The sequence below is a fragment of the Cheilinus undulatus genome, linkage group 15 (assembly GCF_018320785.1).
Source record: "Cheilinus undulatus linkage group 15, ASM1832078v1, whole genome shotgun sequence".
Classification (NCBI taxonomy): Eukaryota; Metazoa; Chordata; class Actinopteri; order Labriformes; family Labridae; genus Cheilinus; species Cheilinus undulatus.
In genome coordinates, this window is record NC_054879.1 from 38,797,308 (window position 1) to 38,810,254 (window position 12,947).

Here is a 12,947-nt window from a genome sequence, read left to right on the forward strand (position 1 = left end):
TGACATAAGTAAGGAGCAACAAGAAGCTGGTGCTATTATGGCGGAAGACATTAGATTGCATGCTGCTAAAACATCAGTTTTATCAGAACAGGACGACATTTCTTCATTAAAAGAAGAACAAAGAACGACACTGAGTTGTTTTCTATTCATAAATGACAAGTCGGGTACTGACATGTCTCTAGTCGCCATGGTTTGCGTTATGCTGTTCTATAAGGGGTGCTTTTCATTTCAAAGTTTTGTCCATCCTCACCTCTTCTCTCCTGGACTGACCTGGAAATCGTTCTCCCTCCACCATGATGATGGATCTTCCAATCTTCCACTTAAATGCACCTGGAGGAGGCGAGGATGGAGGAGAGAGGAGGCTGAAGGAGCTCAGACCGAGGAAACACCCATCTATCCTATGCATAAGTCTTTTTACCAAAGGGGCAATGTGTTTGGAGGCGCAATATCATCCAGAAAAAACACACCTCTGTACTGTTTATGACTGTGTTTTTATTCTTACAGCACGTATTTGCTTGAAATAAAACCCTTAAACAAAGATCGATTTAATGATAGATATGTTTATGCACTAAACAACTTGCAGGATTATATAATCGTACAGAATCACAGCCTCACTAAGGTGTAAATTGTTTATTGTTCCTATTTAACTGAAAAAAAAATCATTTATTTTTATTTATTTTTTGGTTTAAAATACAGAGACAGTGCACATTAATTAACATTACTGTAAATATGCTGGTTTAGCCAAATTGGCTAATTTTCAACCATAGTCTCTGGGGCAGCTGACATGAGCACTACAGTAATTAAAATCTATTAAAAACAGTATGAAGTCCGAGAGCTCTGTGGTGAATTATTGACCATATTACAGATTATGTATAAGAGAGCCTCAGTTATCACCTAATGACATGGATCTGTAGGCTCCATAGATGAGGGTATCAACAATGGTTAAATGATTAAGTCTATAAACTAAAGTAATTCCACTGATGATCAGATTTGTAAAAATAAAGAATGCTTTACTTGAGAAATTTCATGTCGGATTTGTTTTACCATTTTTATGGTGAGTCATCATAAAGGTTTTTGAAATTATTTTAAATACGGGTCTGCTAATGTTTGGGCTATGAGGGTGAATCAGCCCATCATCAGTACCTGACGTCACTCAGACTGAGGCTTTGAAGTGAGGGATTTCTCATTCACTAAGTTGTGCCTCCTCTCGCTTCCTCGCATCTCTCTTTTAACTCCTGGGTGGGTGGAGCTACGACGCGAGGGAACGACGGAGGAAGGAAGGATACCAAAACGTGAAATGAGAAAGACCTATGGAGTTTATTCCTCGGTAGTTGCGCACGCGCACCTTGGTGGAGACTAACACGTCACGTGTTTTGTTGCTCTGATTGGCCCGTAAAGATGTGGCTGACAGAACGTTCATCCAATCACCCTCTGAGTTTTTTGGTTCTTTTTTTTTTTTTTCTTCAAAGGCTCTGCCGTTTCCCAATGCTGTATGTGGGGGGTTTTCCAGATGAACGTGTCAGGTTACCGACTGGGTCCTCAGAGTAACAGCAGGCAGACCAGTGGCCGTGGATGGTGAAGCTCTATATTCCTACGATAGGGAATGCACCACGGTGACGTTTTTGTCTCGTGTAGTTAGTAGGAGAAGATGCTGGAGAAGAGAAGCGGATCACACATGGGTCGCTATCTTACGTACACTTTTGAATTGAAGTTATGGGCAAGCCTACCAGAAGCACGGCGATGTATTTAACAGTGTTAACGGTGATTGCAAGCACGGTTACAAACGGTAAGTACTGGCTTTGTTCGGTTAAAACACCTGCTGGTTCTTGACTAACTTCTCTAGTAAGACTGAACTAACAAATGAGGAAAATAACGGGTATTTCACTCGAAATCATTAAAACTCTGAGTTGTTTATGTACTTTTTTTTCTAAATGTACCCTGACATTTGCAAAAGATTTTTAAGTGATTCATTTATGATTTTTATCCTAAAAGTAAGGAAATTTGTGTTTGGTAGATTAGTTTTTTGTTGTTATAATGCTTGCTGGCAATAAATATATCGTTGTAAGGCCTGTTTATTTCCCTTTTAAATGGGGTCACATTTGTCAGGAACATGCATTTGTGGGGTGAGCAGCAGAGCTGAGTATGTGGGTTGCACCAATGAAAAATGTGCCAAATCCTCTCTGCTACTGCCAAATGCTCATTTTGCTGTTGTTACTGGCTCTTGCTTTGAACTTCTGGTACCCCTGTGTGCTAACAATTGGGTGCCTGACTGGTGCCTGTCAATTTCCATGCAGTGATATGGGGCTGAGATTTTGCAACCAGTGGCAATCCCATATCTTCACAGTCTGGGACCAAACTCTTTCCTCCTAGATGACAATGCTCGCCCTCACAGAACAAGGTTTATCGGAGACTATCGCCAGAATTTGGGAGAGGAAAGGAGGGAATGGCCTATTAGCAGTCCTGACCTTAACCCCATTGTAGGAGCCAAACATGTAAGTTTGGAGATGCCTTTGGGTGTAGGTGGGTTTTGGTTTACACACGGATTAGTGGGTGTGGTGATTGGTGGCACGGTGGTGATCAGTTAACTTACCTTCACCTGTGCACCTGTGGGGTGCTTCTGCTAAAAGTTGGAGTGGGGTGAGCACAGGGAGGACATTTTCTGTTGACCGCACGTTCTTGACTAAAGTTTGGCCTATTACCGGGTTTTGTTCGGCAAAGCTGTTAAATGGTAAGATGCAACGCTATGTAAATAAACTGGGTTTGGTGCGATAAAGTAAGGAGTGCGCGTCTTCACTTTGACTCCCGTGCTTAGCCTGCAGCGGCTTTAATTTTGGATGGATCGGCCGCTATATTGTCAACAGAAAGTCGGTATGTTTCGAAGTGTTGAGGTACGTTTTGTTAACTTTGTATTCTCGGGACCATCAAGGAACGCTTCGAGCCAGTAAGTGAAGCATGCTGTTCGACGCTATTGGAGTGTCAATTTACGCACAGCTGCGGGCATTCATTCATAAAACCAGCAGCACAGCCACCGGGACTGAGGTATGGTCACATACACACACATGCAGCATGAGAGAGTAGAGTAACTGCATTCCCCTGATAGGTAAAGTGATACAGCCGCACAAGGCGGCTGTATTGGTTTGTTGTTTTTCAGCCGTTTGTTGTTTTTCGTGCGTCAAGCGGTATAAGTATCAAGGCTTGTGGGGGTACAGCCGTAGTTCTTGTGTGAGACAGTCCGTCTCTCATGAGGCTATCGGTATATTAGTACATCAGCACCCGCCGCTAGTATGCACAGAAGACTAGGGTGAGTTTAGATAGATTTTGTCAGGCAGTTTAGGGGGAATAAATTTAATCTCTCTTATCCTCTCATTAGGTAGAGGCTTTGAAAAACGTGTGAAGTTACGTTCTTGTTATTTGGCGCTGTGATTTGGATGCTTTTTGTGAATGGATATATTTTTGAATGATAAAAATGATCATTTTGGAATCAGAAAATAGATTTCTGAATTAAAGATGGAGTCTTCTGATTTAAACTTAGAAAATGTTCAAAAAAGACAATCAAAGCTTACTGCAAAGGCATTAGAATGTCAAGTTGTAAAACTTCAAGCAGAACGAAAGACAAAGATAAATAAAATCAAAAGTTTAATTAAAACTATCAAAGAGCTTATGCAAACTGAAGACCATGTTCTCAGTGTCCAATCACATTTAGAAACTTTATGTGCCTTGTCTAAGGAATCTTGTGCTTTGCATGAATCTGTGATTGCTTTGCTTCCAGCTGAAGAACAGGAAAAGCAAAATTCTTGGTTCTCCAGTATAAACAGATTTAATAAGGAGTTTATTGAAGATGTAAAAAAATGGCTTTCTGATATAAATGTTCAAACTAATCAGGCAGCTCAGGAAACACATAGCATTTCTGAACAAGCACAATGTGATGTACCCTGTTTTCCATTAACAGAACAAAATGTCATTGAAGAGTCTTGTGTCTCTAGGCCTTCTAATGTTAATGTGGACATTGCTGTCACTGTTGATGATGTCAATCCCAGTGATAGTATTTCTAACATTGGAAGTAGAACATCTAGGAAAAGGAGTTCAGCAGGTGGTAGATCAGCTGTTTCATCCACTTCATCAGCTCGTCTCAAGGCTGAGGCAGAGATGGCTGCACTTGTTGTTCGCCAAAAACTTTTGAAGGATAAACATGCTCTGGAAGAGCAGGAAGAACAGCTTAGGAAAAGGAAGGAACAACTTGATTTAGAGACAGAAATAGCTGCATCGATGGCTAAAGTTAATGTGTTCAGAGCTTCTGAGGGATCCAGAACATCAAGTGCAGTTTGTGTCAATTCAGACGGCATGAATTCGTACTTTGAGAGGGAAGGACAAAAAGTTTTGAATACTGATGCCGAGACACTTGTACCTGTGGCTGGGGCACAGTTGTTTCAGGGCACCTCTGCAGTTGAACAGCAGCATTCACGCTTAGATGCTAGACCTAAGGTGTATGATGTGAGGTTTCAGCCTCAGGCTACGACATCAGGCCAGACACTTCAGATTGGTAATCAGTCTTGTCACCAGTTTGATGTGAAGCCAGATCCTTCACCCATACTACAAAGAGCTTCTGATAATCATAACTTGATAACAGTGTTGGAAAAACAGAATGAAATTACAGCCTTACTGGTCCAACAGCAGTCTCTGTCATTCCTTCTGAGGCGAGAAATCCAGATTTTTGATGGAGATCCTTTACAATATCAGACCTTCATTAGATCCTTTGAGCATTGCATTGAACAGAAGACCCGGAGTGCTAAAGACTGTCTTTATTTTCTTGAGCAGTACACCAGGGGGCAGCCCAGAGAGCTTGTCAAAAGCTGTCAGTTTATGCCTGATGATCTTGGTTATGCCAATGCAAAATCCCTGCTTCAAGAACATTTTGGAAACTCTGTGAAGATAGCTTCTGCATACATGGAAAAGATTTTAACATTTCCAGCAATCAAATCAGAAGATTTGAAGACACTGCAGTCGTTCAGCTTCTTGTTGAGAGGATGCTGTAACACAATGAGTGAAATAGATTCCATGCATGACCTGAATGTTCCTGCTAATATGCAAGCTGTCATAAAGAAATTACCATACAAGCTCCGAGATCAATGGAGGAATGTTGTTTTTGACACGCAGAAACGATTTTGTCGTAAAGTTAATTTTGGTGACATTGTTGTGTTTGTTGAGGGGCAGGTTAAGATACTTAGTGACCCGCTGTTCGGAGATATTCAGGACTCTCCAGCAGCAAGGAAGCTGGCAAAAAACTCTCAAAATCAACAGAGTTTCAAGGCAAAATCCAGTAGCTTTGCCACTACTGTTACAGCTATGAAAAATGAAGTTGAAGCCACAACAAAAACAGAAAGAAGACCACCTGTTGTAAATGTTTGCCTGTATTGTGGAGCTGGACATACTTTGGATCTGTGTCTTCTATTGGAGAAGAAAACACACAGTGAAAAGTTGTTGTTTCTTAAAGATAATGGAGTGTGTTTTGGTTGTTTGTGCATTGGGCACAGAAGTAAAGATTGCAAGAAACGTCTTTCTTGTAAAGTGTGCAATTTGAAGCATCCCACTATGTTGCATGTCCACTCAAGAGAAAAGGAAAAATTACAGGTCAGTAAGGAAGCAAAATTAACAGGTTGTAGTGCTTTGTTGTCTGTACAGTCTAGTGGTCTTACTGGGGCCGGGGAGAAAGATTGTACACTCTCCATATTGCCAGTTCGAGTGAAATCTAAAAAAAATAATGAGGTGTTTGTTACTTATGCTTTCTTGGATCCTGGAAGCTCAGCATCATTCTGCACTGAGTCTCTCATGAACAGGTTGCATCTCTCAGGCAGAAGAACGAGCATTTTACTGCGGACGATGAGTCAAGAAATGGTTGTTGGTAGTCATGTTGTATCAGATTTGGAGGTGGCTGGGCTGGACACAGACAATTTCTGTGAGCTACCAGATCTGTTTACTCAAAAGAACATGCCTGTTAATCAAGGAAACATTCCTCGACAGGAGGATGTTCAAAGATGGCCACATTTGAGACACCTGAATATAACAGAGATTCATTCAGGTATTGATCTTTTGATCGGAGCCAATGTTCCAAAGGCCTTAGAACCATGGGAGGTGGTAAGGAGTCAAGATGGTGGACCATATGCAGTAAAAACTCTGCTAGGCTGGACTGTAAATGGACCTCTTAGAGGAGACTGCAGCTATGACAATACAGATGTCCAGACTGATGTCACTGTAAATAGAATCTCTGTTGCACGACTTGATGAATTATGGGGACAACAGATGAAAGCTGATTTCCCAGAATGTGTTCAGGATGAACAATTGAGTTTGTCAATAGAAGATCAGCACTTTATGAAGTCTGTCACAAAGTCTGCTACATTAGTTGATGGTCATTATACCATTGGCTTACCAGTGAAAGTAGGCAAGGTTAGCATGCCTAACAACAGGAAGATTGTGGAACAACGAGCTCTGAATCTTAAAAGAAGGTTAAGCAAAGACAGTCAGTTTCATACTGACTATACCAACTTCATGAATGATTTGCTTGCCATGGGCTATGCTGAGATGGTGCCAGCTGAAGATCTGGGTCGTTGTGATGGTAAGGTATGGTATATCCCACACCATGGGGTGTACCACCCACAGAAAGGAAAGTTGAGGGTTGTTTTTGACTGTGCAGCTTCATTCCAAGGAACATCTCTTAACACACAACTCCTTCAAGGCCCAGATCTGACTAGCTCATTGGTTGGTGTTATGACAAGGTTCAGAAAGGAGCCTGTTGTTCTGATGGCAGACATTCAAGCCATGTTCCATCAAGTTAGAGTGTCAAACTCAGACACTGACCTACTTAGGTTTCTTTGGTGGCCCAATGGTGACCTTGGTCAGGATTTGGTGGAGCATAGAATGCTCGTACATCCATTTGGAGCTACATCCTCTCCAAGTTGTTCGAGCTTTGCACTGAGGAAATGTGCTGAAGATAATCAGACACATTTTAATGAAAAGGTCATTAACACTGTGTTGCACAATTTCTATGTTGATGACTGCCTTGTTTCAGTCCGTTCTGAAGAAGAGGCAGTGGAGCTGTATCATGATCTCTGTGCTCTGTGTTCCAAGGGAGGTTTTCAGCTCACCAAGTGGGCAAGTAACAGACGTGCTGTGCTCGCAGCTATACCTCCAGAGGAGAGATCAAAAGAAGTTAAGGATCTAGATCTAGACAACGACACTTTACCAGTGGAGAGAGTGTTGGGTATGCTTTGGTGTATTGAGTCAGATTCCTTTAAGTTCAGAGTTACCCTCAAGAACAGGCCTCTAACTAAGAGAGGGATATTGTCTACCATCAGCTCTATTTATGATCCTTTAGGCTTTCTGGCACCTGTTGTGCTACGTGCAAAGAAAATCCTCCAAAGCTTGTGTAGGATTCAACAGGGTTGGGATGATGCATTACCGGCTACTGCCGCACAAGAGTGGATAGCCTGGATGCAGGAACTATATCTGCTTGCAGAATTTAAGGTAAACAGGTGTTTGAAACCTCCAGATTTTGGAGAAGTTGTTTCATCTCAGTTACACCACTTTGCAGATGCAAGCGAGGAAGGGTACGGAACAGTGTCTTATCTGTTGCAGCGAAACATTCATAACCAGGTTCACTGCGCCTTTGTGATGGGTAAGGCACGTGTGGCTCCACTGAAGTTCATCACTATTCCCCGCTTGGAATTAACAGCTGCAGTGGTTGCTAGCAGGATGGATAAGATGTGGAGGAAAGAACTGAGAATGCAGCTGCAGGACTCTGTTTTTTGGACTGATAGTACTTCAGTACTCAAGTACCTCAGAAATAAAACTTTGAGGTTTAAAAGTTTTGTAGCAAATCGAGTTTCTGAGATACTTGCCTCATCAGACTCATCTCAGTGGAAGTATGTTAAATCAGCCAGCAATCCAGCAGATTTAGCATCTAGGGGTGCCAAAGTTGAATCTTTCCTTAAGACAAATGACTGGGTGTCAGGACCAAAGTTTCTGTTAGAGCCTGATTTCCAGTGCACAGTAGATCCTGATGATGCAGGAGATGTTTCATTAGAGGATCCTGAGATCAGAAAAATTGTGTCTATGAACTCCACTCAAGCTAGTGAGCAGATGGACTCAGTGATGAGATTTGTTTCTCACTTCTCCTCTTGGATCCATCTAAAGAAAATGGTTGGTTGGATGCTCAGGTTTAGGAGTATGCTTTTGTTTATTTGCCGAAAAGAAGGCAGGTAAAGGCCATTCTTGTTGGATCTGGTTTGGAGAAAGAGCACGTTGAGGATAAGCTGCAGGAAGAAATGCAGGTTATCAAAGCACAGGTAGCCAGAGGTCCCCTTTCAGTTGAAGATCTTGATAATGCAGAAGCTGCAGTCATCAGTTATTGTCAGAGAAGCAGGTTTCCAGATGAGTTATCTAGTCTGCAGAAGGGTGAAAGCGTGAACAGAAAAGCCAATTGTACAGGCTCAATCCTGTACTTGATGAGGGCATTGTGAGAGTTGGAGGTAGGCTTAATAAAGCGGTTATGCCAGCAGAAGCTAGGCATCCTGCAATACTGACCAAGGATCTCCACATTGCTGATCTTATTTTGCGTCATATACATCAAAGTACAGGGCATGGTGGATGCAACCACATGCTTTCTAAGCTTCGAGAAAGGTATTGGATTCCAGGTGCTAGTACTGCAATTAGGAGGATAACATCAAAATGTGTTGTCTGTCACAGGTTACATGCTACACCAGGGTATCAGCAGATGGCTGATCTCCCCTTAGACAGGGTTTGTCCTGATGAACCTCCATTTACCCGAGTTGGAGTTGATTGCTTTGGACCTTTTGAGGTTAAGAGAGGAAGGGCCACAGTGAAAAGGTATGGTGTTATCTTCACATGTTTAGCTGTGAGAGCCATACACCTTGAGTTAATGTCTTCTTTAGATACTGATTCCTTCATCAATGCCCTCAGACGATTTATAGCCAGAAGAGGTCAGGTGTTGGAGATTCGTTCAGATAATGGTACTAACTTTGTTGGGGCTGAACGCGAACTAAAGGAGGCCATAAAAAAATGGAATCAGAGTCAGATACACAACATGCTCCTTCAGAAGAAGATCCAGTGGATTTTCAATCCTCCCACTGGGTCACACTTTGGGGGAGTATGGGAGCGTTTGATAAGGTCAGTGAGAAAGGTGTTAAATTCTGTTATCAGAACACAAAGTCTTGATGATGAGAGCCTGCACACTGTTCTCTGTGAGGCTGAGGCAATTGTAAATAGTCGTCCCATAACAAAGGCATCAAGTGATCCCAACGACTTAGAAGCACTTACTCCTAACCATCTATTGCTTCTCAAGTCCAAGCCATCATTGCCACCAGGGGTGTTTCAGAAGGAGGATATGTATGTTCGTCGTCGGTGGAAACAGGTGCAGTACATGTCCGACCTGTTCTGGAAGCGCTGAGTCAAAGAGTACCTGCCAGGGCTTCAGGAGCGCCAGAAGTGGCAGGGTATCAGGAGGAACTTCGTTTCTGGAGATCTGGTTGTCATCGTGGATGACTCTGCACCTCGCAACTCGTGGTTGACTGGGAAGATTATTGAAGTGATGCCTGATAGAAGAGGACTTGTGCGCCGGGTTCGCATCAAAACAAGGACTAGTTATTTGGACAGACCAATCACCAAGGTGTGCCTTCTTCAGGAGGCCGAAGAGCTGTGAGGACTTACAGCAACCTTGTCCAAAGATTTGGACATGTATTTGCATTTTGTCATGGACACATGAACTAATGGTTGCATTATTTTGAGAACATTTTGCAGGCTTGAGATGCATTGTAAGATCATTGTTTAAAGTATTGACTGTATTAACATTGCATGTCCGTCTCCTAAACAACTGAAAGATTTGTAATTAGTGCTTAGCATAATTAGGGGCCGGAATGTAGGAGCCAAACATGTAAGTTTGGAGATGCCTTTGGGTGTAGGTGGGTTTTGGTTTACACACGGATTAGTGGGTGTGGTGATTGGTGGCACGGTGGTGATCAGTTAACTTACCTTCACCTGTGCACCTGTGGGGTGCTTCTGCTAAAAGTTGGAGTGGGGTGAGCACAGGGAGGACATTTTCTGTTGACCGCACGTTCTTGACTAAAGTTTGGCCTATTACCGGGTTTTGTTCGGCAAAGCTGTTAAATGGTAAGATGCAACGCTATGTAAATAAACTGGGTTTGGTGCGATAAAGTAAGGAGTGCGCGTCTTCACTTTGACTCCCGTGCTTAGCCTGCAGCGGCTTTAATTTTGGATGGATCGGCCGCTATACCCATTGAACACTTGTGGGATCAGCTTGGGCGTGATGTTCGTGCCAGAGCACAACACAACCACATTGCCTGACTTGCAAAAAATGCAGGTTGAAGAATGGGATACCATCCTAAAGAAGAGTGTGACCAGGCTGGTGACCATTATGAAGAGGAGGGGCCAGGCTGTTGTGGCTGTGTATGGTTCTTCCCCACGCTACTGAGGCTCCTATTTGTTTCATGAATAAATTGCAAATATGTCTTGTTTCTCCAGACTTGAATCATCCAACTCACCAAACAACTCCAAACAAGATTCAAGCTGTTAGGCACTGGCGGAGAAGATTTGAATTTTAATTCTTCATGGGCACAACCCACATACTCAGCTCTGCTGCTCATCCCACAAATGCATGTTCCTTACAAATGTGGTGCCATTTCAAAATGAAATAAATAGGCTTTCCAGCAACATAAGATTTATTGCCAAAAAGCTTGTTACAACAAAGAAATAATCTAGCAAACACAAATTTCCTTACTTTTTGTTTGGAGAACATGATGTAGATTAATAAATTATGTAAATTATAGAAAAGTTTGTTCTTTAATCACATGGACACTTGAAAGAGTGGATATGATTTTGCTATGTTGTGGCTCTCAGTAGTGATCTTTATCTTGTGCATCTAACCAGCCCACCACATCTTTGGAGGAAGTACAACAACAGTGCATGGAGGAACCGCTGTTCTACCGTGTAACCTCAGTGACACAACAGATACTCTCACCCAGATCTCGTGGCAGAGAGTGACCAGAGGAAAACCTCAGAATGACAATTTCTTCTCTGTGTCGTCTACCAAGAGAGGACATTTTGTCAGTGGGCGGGACAGTCGATTCAAGTTTATTGGGAATTTTGCAGACAAAAATGGATCTCTCCAGTTATCTAATGTCAAACTGAATGATGAAGGCACCTACACATGCATCTTTATCCTGTTTCCCAGCGGGAACCTTAAGACAGAGATACGTCTAAACATACTTGGTATGATGAATGTAAAATGATCCTCACTTTTTATGTTTGTGTGGTAATAAAATGTACATGTTTTCACCCAGAACTCTTTGTTTGCTGTCTCCCTTTAGTGCCTCCAGTCACAAACCTGAAGGGTTTTAATCTGTCTTCCAGTAACGAGGAAGTCAGTCTTGTTACCTGCACGGCTGCTTGCTCCAAACCTCCTGCAGAGGTGAGGTGGCTCACTGGCTCTCTGGGTGAGAAAGTGAGGGTGACTACTGACTCTACCCTTCATGACAACGGTACAACAAGCACAGTCAGCTCGCTGGTTGGAGTGCCTTCCAGTGACATCCGCCATCATTCAGTCCAGTGTGTCATCAATAGTTCTGCTTTGAAAAGAGGAAAGACCTTGTCCTTCGTCATTGAGGTGGCAGGCTCTGCACATCCCCAAAGGCCCAGCATTATATTTTTGTTCAGTGCCACATTTATGATGTTTGGATGCAATTTTTAAGGAGACACAGAACAATAGTATTTAGTTTATTTTCGAACCACCCTATGAAATTGATCACTTAATTGCTGACTGGCTAGAATTGAACTCATCTCCAAAGGTTGATCTAACAAACTTTATTCCAAAAATGGACCCCATCAATTGACCTATATTCACTAACGGCTACCAACAAACCTTTCAAAAGTGTTTCAGAATGGTTTTATTTATAGCATGTTATCATCAAGATATAATTTTACAGATGTAGCAGCTATAAAAACAATATTAGTTGACCTTCAGAGCTTTACAGAGGTGGCAGTATTTGATTTGCATGACTAGCAGCAGGTGTTACAGAGAACAGTAAAAAGCAGTAATGCACATTGCTTATAGTGCATTCAAAATTGCAGCGTATAAAAGTGAAAAAAACTGATAAATGTAGAAGGGAATGCTAAAATAGTGTTAGAGTGCAAGTAGTTATATTAAGGGGCATCATCAGACTGCATAAAAGCAGGTGATTAAAGATGAGTTACTAATTTGATTTAATTTATCAGATAATCAAGGTTATTGTACTTAACTAAAAGTAACTAAATACCTAAAACTAAAATTCTAAAAACTTTTTAATTAACTGAAACTAAGTAAAAGCCAAGCTTTACCAAAAAAAAAAAAGAAAACTAACCAAAACTGCATAGTGCACATACAAAACTAAGTAAAATAAAATAAATCTGGAGACAAAAAATCTTTTGTTTTATTCTTTGACACAGCCATACTAACTGGCACCTACACCCAAGTCTGGGGCATGTAAAATGGCCTGATTTGATTGGGAAAGACTTCATACATTGATAGTTCTATGTCTGGAGTTGTATTCAAACATCATCTTTAAATTAATAAAATGATAAGTAAAGAGTACCATGTTAGAATATGTTTTTAAAAATGTTTGATGTTCACTTAGCCCTCACATGTATATAAAAAAAACTAAACCTAAAACTAATAAAAACTAAACTAAAACAAAGCATTTTTACCCAATTAAAGCTAAAGTAAACTAACAAACCAGCAGTAAAAACTAATTAAAACTAAACTGAAATTGAAAATTGTAAGTAAATAATGAAATGAAAATAAAAACTGTTGTTGGTGTTGTACATGAGGAAATTTCCCACCAGTTAGCATATTATTCTAATGATTTAATCCAAGCTGAGAATAA

General features: G+C 41.4%; 1 protein-coding gene across 1 annotated transcript; it reads left to right on the plus strand.

Moving 5' to 3' along the window:
* The first annotated feature begins 1,511 nt into the window (after positions 1 to 1,511).
* Positions 1,512 to 12,698, plus strand: LOC121522988 (nectin-1-like). The gene is made up of 3 exons (XM_041807698.1): positions 1,512 to 1,786; positions 10,957 to 11,298; positions 11,397 to 12,698. The coding sequence occupies exons 1-3, from the start codon at positions 1,714 to 1,716 to the stop codon at positions 11,774 to 11,776; spliced, it is 795 nt and encodes a 264-aa protein (XP_041663632.1). The 5' UTR covers positions 1,512 to 1,713; the 3' UTR covers positions 11,777 to 12,698.
* The last annotated feature ends 249 nt before the right edge of the window (positions 12,699 to 12,947 follow it).

Coding starts and splice junctions, on each gene's coding strand:
- LOC121522988 (XM_041807698.1), top strand. CDS start 1,714: ATGGGCAAGCCTACCAGAAGCACGGCGATGTATTTAACAGTGTTAACG. Junction 1,787..10,956: donor TGCAAGCACGGTTACAAACG/GTAAGTACTGGC, acceptor GCATCTAACCAG/CCCACCACATCTTTGGAGGA. Junction 11,299..11,396: donor GATACGTCTAAACATACTTG/GTATGATGAATG, acceptor GTCTCCCTTTAG/TGCCTCCAGTCACAAACCTG.